General features: G+C 45.5%; 1 protein-coding gene across 4 annotated transcripts in view; it reads right to left on the bottom strand.

The window, feature by feature from the left end:
* Positions 1-22,804, bottom strand: part of LOC128695676 (uncharacterized) — a gene marked incomplete at its 3' end in the record, with an annotated part of 181,007 nt that overhangs the window by 19,461 nt on the left and 138,742 nt on the right. For all 4 annotated transcript variants that reach the window (XM_070084813.1, XM_070084814.1, XM_070084811.1 and 1 more), the window contains 2 exon segments: positions 19,432-19,539; positions 21,758-21,993. In XM_070084813.1, coding sequence (XP_069940914.1) covers positions 19,432-19,539; positions 21,758-21,993 — 344 coding nt within the window.

Below are 22,804 nucleotides of genomic sequence, written 5' to 3'. Positions count from 1 at the left end.
GAAAGGAGATTGAGAAAATCATCATGGAAATAGGGGGAGAAGACATGGATGAGATTGTAAATTTTCAGAGAATAGGGGGGTACTTGAAGGGGAGAAACCGACCGATCAAGCTTATTCTCAGGACAGAAACAGTGCGGAACAGGATCCTCCAAGAGAAACCACGGTTGAAAAGTTTGGAAGAGTACAAGAAGGTGTTCCTAGACAGACAGAACACAAACAGAGAGAAAGCAGCTGAGGGAGAGGACAAAAAAGCGAAAGGAGCTAGGAAAGGAGACAAGGATGGAATCAGCAGAGGTCAATCAGAGCAGAACAGAGCAGCAAGGGCAAGCACACACACAACTATCCTCAGAACCCCACAACCTATCACACCATCCCAACACACAATACAATCCATACCCACAGCTTCCACCCAACCCCCAACCATAGAATCCCACAGGCCCCCCCCAAACCACAGTGTTGGAAAGGAAACTGAAGGTATGGTACACAAACGCTGATGGAATAACAAACAAGTGGGAGGAGTGGCACGAAAGAGTCAAAGAGGCATCACCAGACATAATAGCGATCACAGAAACCAAGCTTACAGGTATGATAACAGATGCCATCTTTCCAGTGGGATAGAGAAAAGACAGAAGGAACAGGGGGGGTGGAGGAGTGGCATTGCTGATCAAACACCGATGGAATTTTGATGAGCTGGAGAGAGGAGACAGCGGAGAAGAAAGTGATTACATAGCGGGAACGCTTCACTCTGGTGGTCCCAAGGTGATAATTGCAGTGATGTATAACCCACCACAGAACAGCAGGAGGCCAAGGCAAGAGTATGACGAGAGCAATAGAGCGATGGTTGACACACTGGCTGCAGTGGTGAGAAGAGCTCATGCATGCAGGGCAAAGCTCCTGATCATGGGCGACTTTAACCACAAGAAGATCAAATGGGAGAACTTGGAGCCACATGGGGGCCAAGATACATGGAGGGCTAAGATGATGGAGGTGGTACTGGAAAACTTCATGTACCAACACGTAAGGGACACTACAAGAGAGAGGAGAGGATGAACCAGCAAGACTGGACTTAGTATTCACCTTGAGTAGTGCAGATATTGAGGACATCACTTATGAAAGACCCCTTGGGGCCAGCGATCATGTGGTTTTGAGCTTCGAATACACAGTAGAGCTACAAGTGGAGGGGAAAGCAGGAAGGCCAGGATAAATGAAACCAAACTACAGGAAAGGGGACTACACAGGAATGAGAAACTTCCTGAATGAGGTTCAGTGGGACAGAGAACTGGCAGGGAAGCCAGTTAATGAGATGATGGAATATGTAGCAACAATGTGCAAGGAGGTTGAGGAGAGGTTTGTACCCAAGGGTAACAGGAATAATGAAAAAGCCAGGATGAGCCCATGGTTCACCCAAAGATGCAAGGAGGCAAAAACCAAGTGTGCTAGGGAATGGAAGAAATATAGAAGGCAAAGGACCCAGGAGAATAAGGAGAGCAGTCGTAGAGCCAGAAACGAATATGCACAGATAAGAAGGGAGGCCCAACGTCAATATGAAAACGACATAGCAGCAAAAGCCAAATCTGACCCAAAGCTGTTATACAGCCACATCAGGAAGAAAACAACCGTTAAGGACCAGGTAATCAGGCTAAGGAAGGAAGGAGGAGAGACAACAAGAAATGACCGTGAAGTATGTGAGGAACTCAACAAGAGATTCAAAGAAGTGTTCACAGAGGAGACAGAAGGGGCTCTAGAAAGACGGAGAGGTGGGGTACACCACCATGTGCTGGACACAGTACACACAACCGAGGAAGAAGTGAAGAGGCTTCTGAGTGAGCTAGATACCTCAAAGGCAATGGGTCCAGATAACATCTCTCCATGGGTCCTGAGAGAGGGAGCAGAGGCGCTATGTGTACCCCTAGCAACAATATTCAATACATCTATCGAAACAGGGAGATTGCCTGAGGCATGGAAGACAGCAAATGTGGTCCCAATCTTTAAAAAAGGAGACAGACATGAAGCACTAAACTACAGACCAGTGTCACTGACATGTATAGCAAGCAAAATCATGGAAAAGATTGTCAGGAGAAGAATGTTGGAGCATCTAGAAAGGAATGATCTCATCACCAACAGCCAACATGGTTTCAGAGATGGGAAATCCTGTGTCACAAACCTACTGGAATTCTATGACATGGTGACAGCAGTAAGACAAGAGAGAGAGGGGTGGGTGTATTGCATTTTCTTGGACTGCAAGAAGGCTTTTGACACAGTACCACACAAGAGATTAGTGCAAAAACTGGAGGACCAAGCAGGGATAACAGGGAAGGCACTACAATGGATCAGGGAATACTTGTCAGGAAGACAGCGGCGAGTAATGGTACGTGGCGAGGTGTCAGAGTGGGCACCTGTGACCAGCGGGGTCCCACAGGGGTCAGTCCTAGGACCAGTGCTGTTTCTGGTATTTGTAAACGACATGACGGAAGGAATAAACTCCGAGGTGTCCCTGTTTGCAGATGACGTGAAGTTGATGAGAAGAGTTCATTCGATCGAAGACCAGGCAGAACTACAAAGGGATCTGGACAGGCTGCAGACCTGGTCCAGCAACTGGCTCCTGGAGTTCAATCCCACCAAGTGCAAAGTCATGAGGATTGGGGAAGGGCAAAGAAGACCGCAGACGGAGTACAGTCTAGGGGGCCAGAGACTACAAACATCACTCAAGGAAAAAGATCTTGGAGTGAGTATAACACCAGGCACATCTTCTGAAGCTCACATCAACCAAATAACTGCCGCAGCATATGAGCGCCTGGCAAACCTCAGAACAGCATTCCGACATCTTAATAAGGAATCGTTCAGGACCCTGTACACCGTGTACGTTAGGCCCATATTAGAGTATGCGGCACCAGTTTGGAACTCACACCTAGCCAAGCATGTAAAGAAACTAGAGAAAGTGCAAAGGTTTGCAACAAGACTAGTCCCAGAGTTAAGAGGTATGTCCTATGAGGAGAGGTTAAGGGAAATCAACCTGACGACACTGGAGGACAGGAGAGATAGGGGGGGACATGATAACGACTTACAAAATACTGAGAGGAATTGACAAGGTGGACAAAGACAGGATGTTCCAGAGACTGGACACAGCAACACGGGGACACAGTTGGAAGCTGAAGACACAGATGAATCAAAGGGATGTTAGGAAGTATTTCTTCAGCCACAGAGTAGTCAGTAAGTGGAATAGTTTGGGAAGCGATGTAGTGGAGGCAGGATCCATACATAGCTTTAAGCAGAGGTACGATAAAGCTCATGGTTCAGGGAGAGTGACCTAGTAGGGACCAGTGAAGAGGCGGGGCCAGGAGCTTGGACTCGACCCCTGCAACCTCAACTAGGTGAGTACAACTAGGTGAGTACAGGAGCTAAGACTCGACCCCTGCAACCACAAATAGGTGAGTACACACACACACACATACACACACACACACACACACACACACACACACACACCTACGAGGAGAGGTTAAGGGAAATCAACCTGACGACACTGGAGGACAGGAGAGATAGGGGGGACATGATAACGACATACAAAATACTGAGGGGAATTGACAAGGTGGACAAAGACAGGATGTTCCAGAGATTGGACACAGTAACAAGGGGACACAGTTGGAAGCTAAAGACACAGATGAATCACAGGGATGTTAGGAAGTATTTCTTCAGCCACAGAGTAGTCAGTAAGTGGAATAGTTTGGGAAGCGATGTAGTGGAGGCAGGATCCATACATAGCTTTAAGCAGAGGTATGATAAAGCTCACGGCTCGGGGAGAGTGACCTAGTAGCGATCAGTGAAGAGGCGGGGCCAGGAGCTCGGACTCGACCCCCGCAACCTCAACTAGGTGAGTACAACTAGGTGAGTACACACATACACACACATACACACACACACACACACACACACACACACACACACACACACACACGTCCCCTCACCCCCCACACACCTTTCCCTCCCCCACAGATCTTTCCCCTCCCCCGCTCTTGCCTTCACTCCCTCCTCCTTCTTATCTTTCTCTCTCCCCCTCCCTCACGTTTCTCTCTCTCATAGCCTTTTTCCCTCCCCTTCCCCTACCCTCTCTTTCTTTCTCTCTCTCTCTCTCTCTCTCTCTCTCTCTCTCTCTCTCTCTCTCTCTCTCTCTCTCTTCTCTCTCTCTCTCTCTCTCTCTCTCTCTCTCTCTCTCTTTCTCTCTCTCTCTCTCTCCCTCACTCCCATAACCCTATCCCTCACCCTCCTCTCTATAGGCTTCTCTCTCCATCTCCCTTTTTCTATATTTCTACCCCTCCCTTGCATTTCTCTCTCTCAAAGCCTTTTCCCTCACCCTCCTTTCTCCCTCTCTCTCTCTCTCTTTCCCTCTCTTTCTCCCTCTCTCTACCCTTTCTCTCCCCCCTCACATTTCTCTCTCTCTCCCCCTTGGTCTTATCCCTCACCCCCATACTCTCTCCTCTCTCTCCCTCTTTCTACCCTTTCTCCCCCTCTCACCCTCTCCCTCCTCTAGCCTTCTGTTTGTGGTAAAAAAAAAAAAAAAAAAATGGTTGGCCCTAGAGGACGGAAAACCAGAGATCTGGTAGACGAACCAGGGAGGAAAGACTGGGAGTTAGAGCTCCAAAAAAGGGAGGAAGAGTGGGGAAGGAAGATAGTAGAGCTTGATAAGAAAATGGAGGAGCGAATAGCTGAAGAGTGCAGGAAGTGGGAAGTACAGGTCTTAGCAGCAGAAGCTAGGATACAGTGCTTAGAAGAGAAACTGCAAAGCCTGAAACAGATTAGAGAGACAAATGACAATTCAGATGTGACATCAGGAAATTCAATGTCAGGCGCAGACAAGGGGATGGTAAGCAACAACGGAGACATGCCGTACGCGAAGGCCCTATCAGACCCACGTGGGGCCAGGGAAAAGACGAGGAGCACACTAAGATCAAATGACAGGTCCGAAGACAATGAAGGTATGCTATATGCAGAGATTCTAACAGCCAACTGCAGTAGCAAGGGACAGCTGGTCATGAAAGACATTTCACTGAGAATAGAAGTTTCAGATATGACAGGGACTGAAGGCAAGAACATGTCAATGGAAGGAAATAAAATGCCTCAGAGGAAGCAGATGGAGACTCAGTGGGAGGAGGAAAGGGCGAGGTCAGTTTTTGTGTACGGGCTCCAAGAAGCCAAGGGGGCCAACTTTGAAGAAATAAAACAGGAAGAGAAAAAAATGATTGAAGGCATCATGAATCATGAAAACAGTAGGTGAGGGCGATATGACCCAGGTGACAAATTTTCAGAGAATTGGGTGGTTTGCGAGTAGAAGGATACAGCTTGTCAAAGTAATTTTCAAGGAAGAATCAGCTCGAACCAGAATTCTGCAAGAGAAAGCAAGACTGAGGGACAAACAGGGGTACCAGAGAGTATACCTCGACCGCGACAGAACACAAGAAGAAACGACTACACTGAAAGAGAGGGTACAGAGACGCTAGGAGGAACGAGAGGCAATGACGAAGATGAGCAGGACCCAGACACAGGAGGAAGGGCAAACACACCCCACAGAATCTCCCACCAAAAGACTCCAACCGTGACATTCCCAACGCAACTGAGCAACCTATACTACAACCCACTCACTGTTCCCTCTGCCACCAACCCCCATATCACAAACCTCACCCCAACAGCTGTCCCTTATGGGCATTCTGACCCCACCCCCATCATCACAAACCCCACCTACACCACAGCCCCATATAGGCCCCCACCAAGGCTCTCGCTCCCCCAACCCCAATATTCTTGCATGACCACAATGATAGAAAAGAAACTGAAAGTTTGGTACACAAATACGGATGGAACAACGAATAAACATGAGGAGTGGAACGAAAGAATCAGTGAAAAATCCCCAGACATCATAGCAGTCACAGAAACAAAACTCGCTGAGACAATAACAGACACAATCTTCCCAATGGGATATCAGATCCCGAGGAAAGATAGAAGGAGTAGAGGGGGAGGAGGGGTTGCACTGCTCATAAAACACCGATGGGGATTTGAGGAAATGGAAGGCATGGACATGATTGGAGAAAGAGACTACATTGTAGGTACAATTCAGTCCGGAGAACATAAAGTAGTCATTGGAGTGATGTATAACCCACCACAGAACTGCAGGAGGCCAAGAGAGGAGTATGAAGAAAACAACAGGGTGATGGTGGACACACTGGCTGAGGTGGCAAGAAGAGCTCACTCGAGCAGAGCAAAGTTACTGGTAATGGGCGATTTCAACCACAGGGAGATCGACTGGGAAAACCTGGAGCCACATGGGGGTCCCGAAACATGGAGAGCCAAGATGATGGATGTGGTACTTGAAAACCTCATGCATCAACATGTTAGGGACACAACCAGAGAGAGAGGGGAGGATGAGCCAGCAAGACTGGATCTTGTGTTCACCCTGAGCAGTTCAGACATTGAGGACATCACTTACGAGAGGCCCCTTGGAGCTAGCGATCACGTGGTTCTGAGTTTTGATTATATAGTAGAGTTACAAGTGGAGAAGGTAACAGGAACTGAAGGGGACAGGCCAAACTATAATAGGGGGGACTACACAGGTATGAGAAACTTCCTGCAGGAGGTTCAGTGGGACAGAGAAACGGTAGGAAAATCAGTAAACGAGATGATGGAGTATGTGGCAACAAAGTGCAAGGAGGCAGAGGAAAGGTTTGTTCCCAAGGGAAACAGAAATAATAGGAAGACCAAAACGAGTCCTTGGTTTACCCGAAGGTGTAGGGAGGCAAAAACTAAGTGCAACAGAGAATGGAAAAGGTACAGGAAGCATAGGACCCAGGAAAACAAGGAGATTAGTAGAAGAGCCAGAAACGAGTATGCACGGATAAGGAGGGAGGCCCAGCGACAGTATGAAAACGACATAGCATCGAAAGTCAAATCTGACCCGAAACTGCTGTATAGCCACATTAGGAGGAAGACAACAGTCAAGGACCAGGTGATAAGGCTGGGGAAAGAAGGTGGAGAACTCACAAGAAACGATCAAGAGGTATGCGAGGAGCTCAACACGAGATTTAAGGAAGTATTTACAGTAGAGACAGGAAGGACTCTGGGGGGGACAGACCAGATGGGGACACCAGCAAGGAATACACCAACAAGTGTTGGACGACATACATACAGATGAGGAGGAGGTGAAGAAACTGCTAAGGGACATCGATACCTCAAAGGCAATGGGACCGGACAACATCTCCCCATGGGTCCTTAGAGAGGGAGCAGATATGTTGTGCGTGCCACTTACCACAATCTTCAACACGTCCCTGGAAACTAGGCAACTACCTGAGGTATGGAAGACGGCAAATGTAGTTTCCATTTTTAAAAAAGGAGACAGAAAAGAGGCACTAAACTATAGACCTGTGTCATTGACGTGTATAGTATGCAAAGTTATGGGGAAGATTATCAGGAGGAGAGTGGTGGAGCACCTGGAACGGAACAAGAGTATAAATGCCAACCAGCACGGATTTATGGAAGGCAAATCCTGTGTCACAAACCTTCTGGAGTTTTATGATAAAATAACAGAAGTAAGACACGAGAGAGAGGGGTGGGTTGATTGCATCTTCTTGGACTGCAAGAAGGCCTTTGACACAGTTCCTCACAAGAGATTAGTGCAGAAGCTAGAGCATCAGGCGCATATAACAGGAAGGGCACTGCAGTGGATCAGAGAATACCTGGCAGGGAGGCAACAACGAGTCATGGTAAGTAATGATGTATCACAGTGGGCACCTGTGACGAGCGGGGTCCCACAGGGGTCAGTCCTAGGACCAGTGCTATTTTTGGTATATGTGAACGACATGATGGAAGGGTTAGACTCAGAAGTGTCCCTGTTTGCAGACGATGTGAAGTTAATGAGGAGAATTAAATCTGATGAGGACCAGGCAGGACTTCAAAGAGACCTGGACAGACTGGACACCTGGTCCAGCAAATGGCTTCTCGAATTTAATCCTGCCAAATGCAAAGTCATGAAGGTAGGGGAAGGGCACAGAAGACCACAGACAGAGTATATGCTAGGTGGCCAAAGACTGCAAACCTCACTCAAGGAGAAAGATCTTGGGGTGAGTATAACACCGAGCATGTCTCCGGATGCACACATCAATCAGATAACTGCTGCAGCATATGGGCGCCTGGCAAATCTGAGAACAGCGTTCCGATACCTTAGTATGGAATCGTTCAAGACACTGTACACCGTGTATGTCAGGCCCATACTGGAGTATGCAGCACCTGTTTGGAACCCGCACTTGATAAAGCACGTCAAGAAACTAGAGAAAGTACAAAGGTTTGCGACAAGGTTAGTTCCAGAGCTAAGGGGATTGTCCTATGAAGAAAGATTAAGGGAAATCGGCCTGACGACACTGGAGGACAGGAGGGTCAGGGGAGACATGATAACGACATATAAAATACTGCGTGGAATAGACAAGGTGGACAAAGACAGGATGTTCCAGGGAGGGGACACAGAAACAAGAGGCCACAATTGGAAGTTGAAGACACAAATGAGTCAGAGAGATATTAGGAAGTATTTCTTCAGTCATAGAGTTGTAAGGCAGTGGAATAGCCTAGAAAATGACGTAGTGGAGGCAGGAACCATACACAGTTTTAAGACGAGGTTTGATAAAGCTCATGGAGCGGGGAGAGAGAGGGCCCAGTAGCAACCGGTGAAGAGGCAGGGGCCAGGAGCTTAGACTCGACCCCTGCAACCACAAATAGGTGAGTACACACACACACACACACACACACACACACACACACACACACACACACACACACACACACACACACACACACACACACACACACACACACACACACACACACACACACACACACACACACACACACACACACACACACACACACACACACACACACACACACACACACACACACACACACACACACACACACACACACACACACACACACACACACACACACACACACACACACACACACACACACACACACACACACACACACACACACACACACACACACACACACACACACACACACACACACACACTATAATAACAAGAGTGAGAGAATGGAAAACAATGATTGCAAAATTTATGACAACTTATAAATACCTGGACTGAGAAACATCGAATAAATAGTTTAAACATCGAATAAATAGTTTTCTTCGTGACCACACCACAACATACACCAGTATGGTGACCACACCATACACTAGTATGGTGACCACACCACAACATACACCAGTATGGTGACCACACCATACACTAGTATGGTGACCACACCACAACATTTTGACCACACCACAACATACACCAGTATGGTGACCACACCATACACTAGTATGGTGACCACACCACAACATACACCAGTATGGTGACCACACCATACACTAGTATGGTGACCACACCACAACATACAACAGTATGGTGACCACACCACAACATACACCAGTATGGTGACCACACCATACACTAGTATGGTGACCACACCACAACATACACCAGTATGGTGACCACACCACAACATACACCAGTATGGTGACCACACCACAACATACACCAGTATGGTGACCACACCACAACATACACCAGTATGGTGACCACACCACAACATACACCAGTATGGTGACCACACCACAACATACACCAGTATGGTGACCACACCACAACATACACCAGTATGGTGACCACAACATACACCAGTATGGTGACCACACCACAACATACACCAGTATGGTGACCACACCACAACATACACCAGTATGGTGACCACACAACAACATACACCAGTATGGTGACCACACCATACACTAGTATGGTGACCACACCACAACATACACCAGTATGGTGACCACACCACAACATACACCAGTATGGTGACCACACCATACACAAGTATGGTGACCACACCACAACATACACCAGTATGGTGACCACACCATACACTAGTATGGTGACCACACCACAACATACACCAGTATGGTGACCACACCTCTGAGTGAAAAAGTTGCTTATTGCAAGTTAATCTTATTTCATAAATATATATATATATATATATATATATATATATATATATATATATATATATATATATATATATATATATATATATATATATATATATATATATATATATATATATAATGTATGTATACACACACACACATTACTACACCATGCATATAAAATATTTACATATGCATGCATGGTCACACATGTACTGTATATATATGAAAGCAAATGTACGTACGTGAATGTACGTAAATTGATGTGCTAATGCGTAGTATACAAACTTATATTTAACTGCAATGACATATTATGACCAACTTCAAATATTGAGGCAGAGGAGACTGAGGTTATGGAATACTGGGATACCTCTCTGGATCACGCAGTGACCGTAATACTGGGATACCTCTCTGGATCACGCAGTGACCGTAATACTGGGATACCTCTCTGGATCACGCAGTGACCGTAATACTGGGATACCTCTCTGGATCACGCAGTGACCGTAATACTGGGATACCTCTCTGGATCACGCAGTGACCGTAATACTGGGATACCTCTCTGGATCACGCAGTGACCGTAATACTGGGATACCTCTCTGGATCACGCAGTGACCGTAATACTGGGATAACTCTCTGGATCACGCAGTGACCGTAATACTGGGATACCTCTCTGGATCACGCAATGACCGTAATACTGGGATATCTCTCTGGATCACGCAGTGACCGTAATACTGGGATACCTCTCTGGATCACGCAGTGACCGTAATACTGGGATACCTCTCTGGATCACGCAGTGACCGTAATACTGGGATATCTCTCTGGATCACGCAGTGACCGTAATACTGGGATACCTCTCTGGATCACGCAGTGACCGTAATACTGGGATACCTCTCTGGATCACGCAGTGACCGTAATACTGGGATACCTCTCTGGATCACGCAGTGACCGTAATACTGGGATACCTCTCTGGATCACGCAGTGACCGTAATACTGGGATATCTCTCTGGATCACGCAGTGACCGTAATACTGGGATAACTCTCTGGATCACGCAGTGACCGTAACACTGTGATACCTCTCTGGATCACGCAGTGACCGTAATACTGGGATATCTCTCTGGATCACGCAGTGACCGTAATACTGGGATACCTCTCTGGATCACGCAGTGACCGTAATACTGGGATATCTCTCTGGATCACGCAGTGACCGTAATACTGGGATATCTCTCTGGATCACGCAGTGACCGTAATACTGTGATACCTCTCTGGATCACGCAGTGACCGTAATACTGGGATACCTCTCTGGATCACGCAGTGACCGTAATACTGGGATACCTCTCTGGATCACGCAGTGACCGTAATACTGGGATAACTCTCTGGATCACGCAGTGACCGTAATACTGGGATACCTCTCTGGATCACGCAGTGACCGTAATACTGGGATACCTCTCTGGATCACGCAGTGACCGTAATACTGGGATACCTCTCTGGATCACGCAGTGACCGTAATACTGGGATACCTCTCTGGATCACGCAGTGACCGTAATACTGGGATAACTCTCTGGATCACGCAGTGACCGTAATACTGGGATACCTCTCTGGATCACGCAATGACCGTAATACTGGGATATCTCTCTGGATCACGCAGTGACCGTAATACTGGGATACCTCTCTGGATCACGCAGTGACCGTAATACTGGGATACCTCTCTGGATCACGCAGTGACCGTAATACTGGGATATCTCTCTGGATCACGCAGTGACCGTAATACTGGGATACCTCTCTGGATCACGCAGTGACCGTAATACTGGGATACCTCTCTGGATCACGCAGTGACCGTAATACTGGGATACCTCTCTGGATCACGCAGTGACCGTAATACTGGGATACCTCTCTGGATCACGCAGTGACCGTAATACTGGGATATCTCTCTGGATCACGCAGTGACCGTAATACTGGGATAACTCTCTGGATCACGCAGTGACCGTAACACTGTGATACCTCTCTGGATCACGCAGTGACCGTAATACTGGGATATCTCTCTGGATCACGCAGTGACCGTAATACTGGGATACCTCTCTGGATCACGCAGTGACCGTAATACTGGGATATCTCTCTGGATCACGCAGTGACCGTAATACTGGGATATCTCTCTGGATCACGCAGTGACCGTAATACTGTGATACCTCTCTGGATCACGCAGTGACCGTAATACTGGGATACCTCTCTGGATCACGCAGTGACCGTAATACTGGGATACCTCTCTGGATCACGCAGTGACCGTAATACTGGGATATCTCTCTGGATCACGCAGTGACCGTAATACTGTGATACCTCTCTGGATCACGCAGTGACCGTAATACTGGGATACCTCTCTGGATCACGCAGTGACCGTAATACTGGGATATCTCTCTGGATCACGCAGTGACCGTAATACTGGGATACCTCTCTGGATCACGCAGTGACCGTAATACTGGGATATCTCTCTGGATCACGCAGTGACCGTAATACTGGGATACCTCTCTGGATCACGCAGTGACCGTAATACTGTGATACCTCTCTGGATCACGCAGTGACCGTAGTACTGGGATACCTCTCTGGATCACGCAGTGACCGTAATACTGGGATATCTCTCTGGATCACGCAGTGACCGTAATGCTGGGATACCTCTCTGGATCACGCAGTGACCGTAATACTGGGATACCTCTCTGGATCACGCAGTGACCGTAATACTGGGATACCTCTCTGGATCACGCAGTGACCGTAATACTGGGATATCTCTCTGGATCACGCAGTGACCGTAATACTGGGATATCTCTCTGGATCACGCAGTGACCGTAATACTGGGATATCTCTCTGGATCACGCAGTGACCGTAATACTGGGATACCTCTCTGGATCACGCAGTGACCGTAATACTGGGATACCTTTCTGGATCACGCAGTGACCGTAATACTGGGATACCTCTCTGGATCACGCAGTGACCGTAATACTGGGATACCTCTCTGGATCACGCAGTGACCGTAATACTGGGATACCTCTCTGGATCACGCAGTGACCGTAATACTGGGATACCTCTCTGGATCACGGAGTGACCGTAATACTGGGATACCTCTCTGGATCACGCAGTGACTGTAATACTGGGATACCTCTCTGGATCACGCAGTGACCGTAATACTGGGATACCTCTCTGGATCACGCAGTGACCGTAATACTGGGATACCTCTCTGGATCACGCAGTGACCGTAATACTGGGATACCTCTCTGGATCACGCAGTGACCGTAATACTGTGATACCTCTCTGGATCACGCAGTGACCGTAATACTGGGATATCTCTCTGGATCACGCAGTGACCGTAATACTGGGATACCTCTCTGGATCACGCAGTGACCGTAATACTGGGATACCTCTCTGGATCACGCAGTGACCGTAATACTGGGATATCTCTCTGGATCACGCAGTGACCGTAATACTGGGATACCTCTCTGGATCACGCAGTGACCGTAATACTGTGATACCTCTCTGGATCACGCAGTGACCGTAATACTGGGATACCTCTCTGGATCACGCAGTGACCGTAATACTGGGATACCTCTCTGGATCACGCAGTGACCGTAATACTGTGATAACTCTCTGGATCACGCAGTGACCGTAATACTGTGATACCTCTCTGGATCACGCAGTGACCGTAATACTGGGATATCTCTCTGGATCACGCAGTGACCGTAATACTGGGATACCTCTCTGGATCACGCAGTGACCGTAATACTGGGATACCTCTCTGGATCACGCAGTGACCGTAATACTGTGATACCTCTCTGGATCACGCAGTGACCGTAATACTGGGATATCTCTCTGGATCACGCAGTGACCGTAATACTGGGATACCTCTCTGGATCACGCAGTGACCGTAATACTGGGATATCTCTCTGGATCACGCAGTGACCGTAATACTGTGATACCTCTCTGGATCACGCAGTGACTGTAATACTAGGATACTTCTCTGGATCACGCAGTGACCGTAATACTGTGATACCTCTCTGGATCACGCAGTGACCGTAATACTGTGATACCTCTCTTGATCACGCAGTGACCGTAATACTGTGATACCTCTCTGGATCACGCAGTGACCGTAATACTAGGATACCTCTCTGGATCACGCAGTGACCGTAATACTGTGATACCTCTCTGGATCACGCAGTGACCGTAATACTGTGATACCTCTCTGGATCACGCAGTGACCGTAATACTGTGATACCTCTCTGGATCACGCAGTGACCGTAATACTGTGATACCTCTTTGGATCACACAGTGACCGTAATACTGTGATACCTCTCTGGATCACGCAGTGACCGTAATACTGGGATATCTCTCTGGATCACGCAGTGACCGTAATACTGGGATACCTCTCTGGATCACGCAGTGACGTAATACTGGGATACCTCTCTGGATCACGCAGTGACCGTAATACTGGGATACCTCTCTGGATCACGCAGTGACCGTAATACTGGGATACCTCTCTGGATCACGCAGTGACCGTAATACTGGGATACCTCTCTGGATCACGCAGTGACCGTAATACTGGGATACCTCTCTGGATCACGCAGTGAACGTAATACTGGGATACCTCTCTGGATCACGCAGTGACCGTAATACCTCTAGTGTTGTATTAGAGGAAATGGATCGGAGGATCACAGAGAGGCCTGCCAACCCCAGAGGATCAAAAAGAGGCTTGCCAACCCCATAGGATCACACAGAGGCTTGCCAAACCCAGAGGATCACAGAAAGGCTTCCCAAACCCAGAGGATCACACAGAGGCTTGCCAACCCCAGAGGATCACAGAAAGGCTTGCCAACCCCAGATGATCATACAGAGGCTTCCCAACCCCAGAGGATCCCAGAGAGGTCCGCCAACCCTAGAGGATCACACAGAGGTTTGTCAACCCCAGAGGATCACAGAGAAGCTTGCCAACCCCAGAGGATCACACAGAGGCTTGCCAAACCCAGAGGATCACAGAAAGGCTTGCCAACCTTAAAGGATTACACAGAGGTTTGCCAACCCCAGAGGATCACATAGAGGCTTGCCAACCCAAGAGGATCACACAGAGGCTTGCCAACCCCAGAGGAGTACAGAGAGGCTTGCCAACCCCAGAGGATCACACAGAGGCTTCCCAACCCCGGAGGATCACAGAGATGTTTGCCAACCCCAGAGGATCACAGGAAGGCTTGCCAACCCCAGAGGATCACACAGAGGCTTCCCAACCCAGGAGGATGACAGAGATGTCTGCCAACCCCAGAGGATCACAGAAAGGCTTGCCACCCTCAGAGGATCACAGAGAAGCTTGCCAACCCCAGAGGATCACAGAAAGGCTTGCCAACCCCAGAGGATCACACAGAGGCTTGCCAAACCCAGAGGATCACAGAAAGGCTTGCCAGCCTTAGAGGATTACACAGAGGTTTGCCAACCCCAGAGGATCACATAGAGGCTTGCCAACCCAAGAGGATCACACAGAGGCTTGCCAACCCCAGAGGATCACAGAGAGGCTTGCCAACCCCAGAGGATCACACAGAGGCTTCCCAACCCCGGAGGATCACAGAGATGTTTGCCAACCCCAGAGGATCACAGGAAGGCTTGCCAACCCCAGAGGATCACACAGAGGCTTCCCAACCCCGGAGGATCACAGAGAGGGTTGCCAACCCCAGAGGATCACAGAGAGGCTTGCCAACCCCAGAGGATCACATAGATGTTTGCCAACCCTAGAGGATCACAGGAAGGCTTGCCAACCCCAGAGAATCACACAGAGGCTTTCCAACCCCGGAGGATCACAGAGAGGGTTGCCAACCCCAGAGGATCACAGAGAGGCTTGCCAACCCCAGGGGAGCACAGAGAGGCCTTCCAATCCCAGAGGATCGCACAGAGAAGCTTGCCAATCCCAGAGGATCCCACAAAGGTCTGCCAACCCCAGATGATCACAGAAAGGCTTGCCAACCCCAGAGGATCCCACACAGGCTTGCCAACCCCAGAGGCTCACACAGAGGCTTGCCAACCCCAGAGGATCACACAGAGGCTTGCCAAGCCCAGAGTATAACACAGAGGCTTTCGAACCCCAGAGGATCACACAGAGGCATGTCAACCCCAGAGGATCACACAGAGGCCTGCCAACCCCAGAGGATCACACACAGGCCTGCCAATCTCTGCCTCGGACAATAGCAACAATGTTATTAATTTAATAACACATAACACTACAAACATGACTTTAGTGTTGTCTTACTAGTGTTGTCTTACTAGTGTTGTCTTACTAGTGTTGTCTTACTAGTGTTGTCTTACTAGTGTTGTCTTACTAGTGTTGTCTTACTAGTGTTGTCTTACTAGTGTTGTCTTACTAGTGTTGTCTTACTAGGGTTGTCTTACTAGTGTTGTCTTACTAGTGTTGTCTTATTAGTGTTGTCTTACTAGTGTTGTCTTACTAGTGTTGTCTTACTAGTGTTGTCTTACTAGTGTTGTCTTACTAGTGTTGTCTTACTAGTGTTGTCTTACTAGTGTTGTCTTACTAGTGTTGTCTTACTAGTGTTGTCTTACTAGTGTTGTCTTACTAGTGTTGTCTTACTAGTGTTGTCTTACTAGTGTTGTCTTACTAGTGTTGTCTTACTAGTGTTGTCTTACAAGGAAAACTCTCACACTTGAAAACCTTGTGTTCACTGTGTATCTCTCACCTGTATATCTCTCACCTGTATATCTCTCACCTGTATATCTCTCACCTGTATATCTCTCACCTGTATATCTCTCACCTGCATATCTCTCACCTATATCTCTCTCACCTGTATATCTCTCATCTGTATATCTCTCACCTGTATATCTCTCACCTGTATATCTCTCACCTGTATATCTCTCACATGTATATCTCTCACCTGTGTATCACTCACCTGTATATCTCTCTCCTGTGTATCCCTCACCTGTATATTTCTCACCTTATATCTCTCACCTATATATCTCTCTCCTGTGTATCTCTCACCTGTATATCTCTCCCCTGTGTATCTCTCACCTGTATATCTCTCACCTATATATCTCTCTCCTGTGTATCTTTCACCTGTATATCTCTCACCTGTGTATCTCTCACCTATATATCTCTCACCTGTGTATCTCTCACCTGTATATCTCTCACTTGTGTATCTCTCACCTGTATATCTCTCACTTGTGTATCTCTCACCTGTGTATCTCTCATCTATATATCTCTCTCCGGTGTATCTCTCACCTGTATATCTCTCACCTATATATCTCTCTCCTGTGTATCTCTTACCTGTATATCTCTCACCTGTGTATCTCTCACCTGTATATCTCTCACCTGTGTATCTCTCACCTGTATATCTCTCACCTCTGTATCTCTAACCTGTATATCTCTCACCTATATATCTCTCCTGTGTATCTCCCACATGTATATCTATCACCTGTGTATCTCTCACCTGTATATCTCTCACCTGTGTATCTCTCGCCTGTATATCCCTCACCTATATATCTCTCTCCTGTGTATCCCTCGCCTGTATATCTCTCACCTGTGTATCTCTCACCTGTATATCTCTCATCTATATATATCTCACCTGTATATCTCTCACCTGTATATATCTCATCTGTGTATCTCTCACCTGTGTACCTCTCACCTATATCTCTCTCACCTGTATATCCCTCACATGCATATCTCTCACCTGTATATCTCTCACCTGTGTATCTCTCACCTGTGTACCTCTCACCTATATCTCTCTCACCTGTATATCCCTCACCTGCATATCTCTCACCTGTATATCTCTCACCTGTGTATCCCTCACCTGTATGTCTCTCACCTGTGTATCTCTCACCTGTATATCTCTCACCTATATATGTCTCACCTGTATATCTCTCACCTGTATATCTCTCACCTGTGTATCTCTCACCTGCGTATCTCTCCCCTATATATCTCTCTCACCTGTATATCCCTCACCTGTATATCTCTCATCTGTATATCTCTCACCTGTATATCTCTCACCTGTGTATTTCTCACCTGTGTGTCTCTCACCTATATATCTCTCACCTGTATATCTCTCACATGTATATCTATCATCTGTATATCTCTCACCTGTATATCTCTCACCTATATATCTCTCACCTGTATATCTCTCACCTGTGTATCTCTAGCCTGTGTATCTCTCACCCATATATCTCTCACATGTATATCTCTCACCTATAAGTCTCTCACCTGTATATCTCTCACCTGTGTATCTCTCACCTGTATATCTCTCACCTGTATATCTCTCACCTATATGTCTCTCACCTGTATATCTCTCACCTGTATATCTCTCACCTGTATATCTCACTTATATCTCTCTCACCTGTATATCTCTCACCTGTATATCTCTCACCTGTATATCTCTCACTTATATATCTCTCACCTGTATATCTCTCACCTGTATATCTCTCACTTATATCTCTCTCACCTGTATATCTCTCACCTGTATATCTCTCACCTGTATATCTCTCACTTATATATCTCTCACCTGTATATCTCTCACCTATATATCTCTCACCTGTATATCTCTCACCTGTATATCTCTCACCTGTGCATCTCTCACCTGTATATCTCTCACCTATATATCTCTCACCTGTATATCTCTCACTTGTATATCTCTCACCTGTGTATCTCTCACCTGTGTATCTCTCAACTATATAACTCTCACCTGTATATCTCTCACCTGTATATCTCTCACCTGTGTATCTCTCACCTGTGTATCTCTCAACTATATAACTCTCACCTGTATATCTCTCACCTGTATATCTCTCACCTGTGTATCTCTCACCTGTGTATCTCTCAACTATATAACTCTCACCTGTATATCTCTCACCTGTATATCTCTCACCTGTGTATCTCTCACCTGTGTATCTCTCAACTATATAACTCTCACCTGTATATCTCTCACCTGTATATCTCTCACCTGTGTATCTCTCACCTGTGTATCTCTCAACTATATAACTCTCACCTGTATATCTCTCACCTGTATAACTCTCACCTGTATATCTCTCACATGTGTATCTCTCAACTATATAACTCTCACCTGTATATCTCTCACCTGTATAACTCTCACCTGTATATCTCTCACCTGTGTATCTCTCAACTATATAACTCTCACCTGTATATCTCTCACCTGTATAACTCTCACCTGTATATCTCTCACCTGTGTATCTCTCACCTGTGTATCTCTCAACTATATAACTCTCACCTGTGTATCTCTCACCTGTGTATCTCTCAACTATATAACTCTCACCTGTGTATCTCTCACCTATATAACTCTCACCTGTATATCTCTCACCTGTATATCTCTCACCTGTGTATCTCTCACCTGTGTATCTCTCAACTATATAACTCTCACCTGTATATCTCTCACCTGTGTATCTTCCACCACCAATGATGTTTAATCTGTGTGAAGGAAGCTTCCCTGTAGTGCCCGTAAGTATCCGGCCACCTGTGGTTCAGACACTGCATTTCCTCGACTCTGTGGGGAAGCAAGACTCTCCTAAGAAAGTTTGTTTAAGTACAGGTACACATAAATACAGTGACACAAATTATCATATATAGTAACTTATGTGTAAATTAGATATGTATCGGATGTGAAAATTTAGGTATCCCCGGATGCGGATGTGTATGGGGATGTCTTACTTATTTTGCGGATGCGGATGTAAGAAAAATGTGCGGATGTTTCGCGGATGCGGATATTCGAAACATCTCTAGTGTAAATTATATAAGATTACCCCCTTTCCCCCAAAAAACAAAAGTCAGACTAAGTAACTTACTTCTATTGGGGTGGTTACATTATATTCTCATAATATCATTTAAATATTTACTATTGATATACACAACCTACAAAATATTTTCAAATTGTCTCAATATAATATCCCCAGATTGTAACTTGAGTAAACTTACTGTCTGTTATAAATAAAAACAAATGTACAACTTAAACAAACTATGATCAATTTCTGTAGTATTGAGTAGTGTGTAAGCCATTAATTTAGTCTGGCCATAATACCATGGTATGATAGTGGATCTTGGTACTGCAACTCATTATTATAATTACATAATCTCAATATAAACTTGCAAGGAAATAAAAATTTGTATTTGCATTTGTATTGTATGTATTGTATGTATTTGTATATCCTTATACAATGAATTCCAAAGAAACTGAGAAACGGCCAAAAGTTTAAAGAAAAAACTACAAATAGAACATTAGATCCGTGTAGGACTATTTAAAAATTTATTCAGTTGTTATAAACACATTAATGATGATATGAAATATAAGAGTTATATATAAAAATTATATACATTCATAAGACAACTTATATAAGTTTTAGACGATGTAATCAGAGGAACACTGCATTTGAATTTTCGATATGTCTAAATAAAGTCCATATGAAGAATTTCTGAGAATAATATACATTACGGTTTTGCTATGATATTCGTTTAGCACATTCGTAACTAATTTGTCTATGGAATACTTTGAGATTAAACTATTACTACATATTGTATATCATCAAATTTGGCTGAGATATGTGCATGACATCATCCTCTCAGTGTGGACAGAAGGGTAACTTTTCCATATGTTCTTGGATAAATTGGACGATTTGCATCCTGTCATCAAACTCAATTATGAAGGAAAAACAGAAGGTAAACTATTCTTTGATGGTCTGATCAACAGAGTTGATGGAAAGGTTGAATAATAAGGTATAACAAGATTGGTTTTATTTGCGAGATCTACAAATTATTTTACAGGTTAGTACTACAGTGGTATTTTATTTGTCAGGAATCAAGTACTGCCTTAATAATTGGCCACCTGCCGCTCACAAGACTGCCATTCCCACGAGCTTCCCTGGGGCGAGGAAGATGGCAGACCAGAGGCCTAGCTTCTCCCTACGAGCCCAGTGAGGGCGGTGAATGGGGCTAGGCCTGGGGACAGTTGGTCTCAGAAGATGAGGAGATATTTGTACCTCCTCCCATGGCAGACATAGGTCTCGGACACTCCCAAGACAGGGAGCCCAGGCCGGGTCACCATCTGGAAACGACCCGGGCCGGGAGAGTACCGACGAATCAAGAAGAAACTGCCTCACTCGTATTATGACTCGTTAATTGAAGCTTCTAGTCATGTGACCGAGGTCTTCCACTAGAATACCGGGCCACCCACTACATCATAGGATGAATAAATCTGCACAAAAATTTTGATGCCACCTGTATTATGTAGGCATAAATTAGTGATACACAAAATAGATTTAGTCTAGGATAACCCATTAAAGTGAGTGTGAGGTAAAATATTTCCACTGGTTAGGTAAGGTTCGTCAAGAAACAGTACAAGTGTTTCCTGAAGCGGGTCTTAGTCATATGATGACCCTCAGCTGGAGCTATCGGTCATCTGATCGAGAACTTCCGCTGGCTTACCGGTTCGCCCTTTTAAAAATTATTATTATGATTATAACTATTTTATCGTTACCACTGGAAAATATTTTCTGATATCCATTACTATATAACAGAGACGCACTTGAGCACATACAAACACTATTTCTGGTTAAATACACATAAAATGCATTTTACATGCCAAATATACTCATTTGCCCTCAAGAAAATCGTAAATAAATGTTAGTTAACCAGGTTTATACGAAGCGAAATGCATTAACAATGGTATTGTTTGTCCTCTCTGGTCTGGGACCTCCTTCCTCTCAACCTACCTGGGCACATTCCAGGAGCAATCTCGCGGGTCTCTTCCAGGATAGGAGAACGGGTGCAACTGTATGGAGAAGGGGAAGAAGATCTGCATCACCCGGAAGGTGCTGATGTTCCTGACGAAGTCGTTGATGGCGGCGTCCCAGAAGTCGTGGCTGAAGATCACTAGCGTCTCCTCGATGCCTCGTACCTTCTTCATGCTCTCCACCAGGTACCTCAGGTTCTCCAGGCGGTTGTGTACCTGCCAACCAAACATATCTTACTCATTTGATCAGTCAACATATACATGTATACACACACACATACCATTCATAACCAGGAGCTATGAATCGACCCCTTCAACTACATATAGGTGAGTGCACACACACACACACACACACACACGCTTTCCACTACTGTTTCACTGTTCCAAGTTCTTGACAAAGTACTGATGCTACACGAAAGATTTAGAGCTGTCATTCATATATATATATATATATATATACTATATATATATTATATATTATATATAAAGTACTGATGCTACACGAAATATTTATATATATATATATATATATATATATATATATATATATATATATATATATATATATATATATATATATATATATATATATATATATATATATATATGCAAAACAACCACTCTGAAAGAATAGAGAAATTCCAAGCGCTTTCGTGACTACTCACATTATCTTGTTGCATATATATATATATCTGTGTGTGTGTGTGTGTGTGTGTGTGTGTGTGTGTGTGTGTGTGTGTGTGTGTGTATACAGTGGAACCTCAGTTATCGAACGCACTACCTCTCGAGCAAGGAATTCGGAATGTGCTCTTGGTTGTCGACCAACAACACTCATGAGGCCGAACAATTTTGAAAACAAAAACAAATTATGAAATGATAGACAATCTTTTTCCGAAGGTAATGAAACCAAAAGTACGAAATTTGATGGAAAACGTACGGAATTACACTATGGCGAAGTTATCGTTCTCGGCGATATTTACGCATTGGCGATTTCGCCCAATTTAAGCCCTATTTTGGGCCAGTTCCA

The sequence above is a fragment of the Cherax quadricarinatus genome, chromosome 14 (genome assembly GCF_038502225.1).
Source record: "Cherax quadricarinatus isolate ZL_2023a chromosome 14, ASM3850222v1, whole genome shotgun sequence".
In the NCBI taxonomy this organism is placed as follows: Eukaryota; Metazoa; Arthropoda; class Malacostraca; order Decapoda; family Parastacidae; genus Cherax; species Cherax quadricarinatus.
The sequence above is the reverse complement of the archived record's forward strand: the minus strand, read 5'-3'. Positions and strand labels throughout refer to the sequence as shown.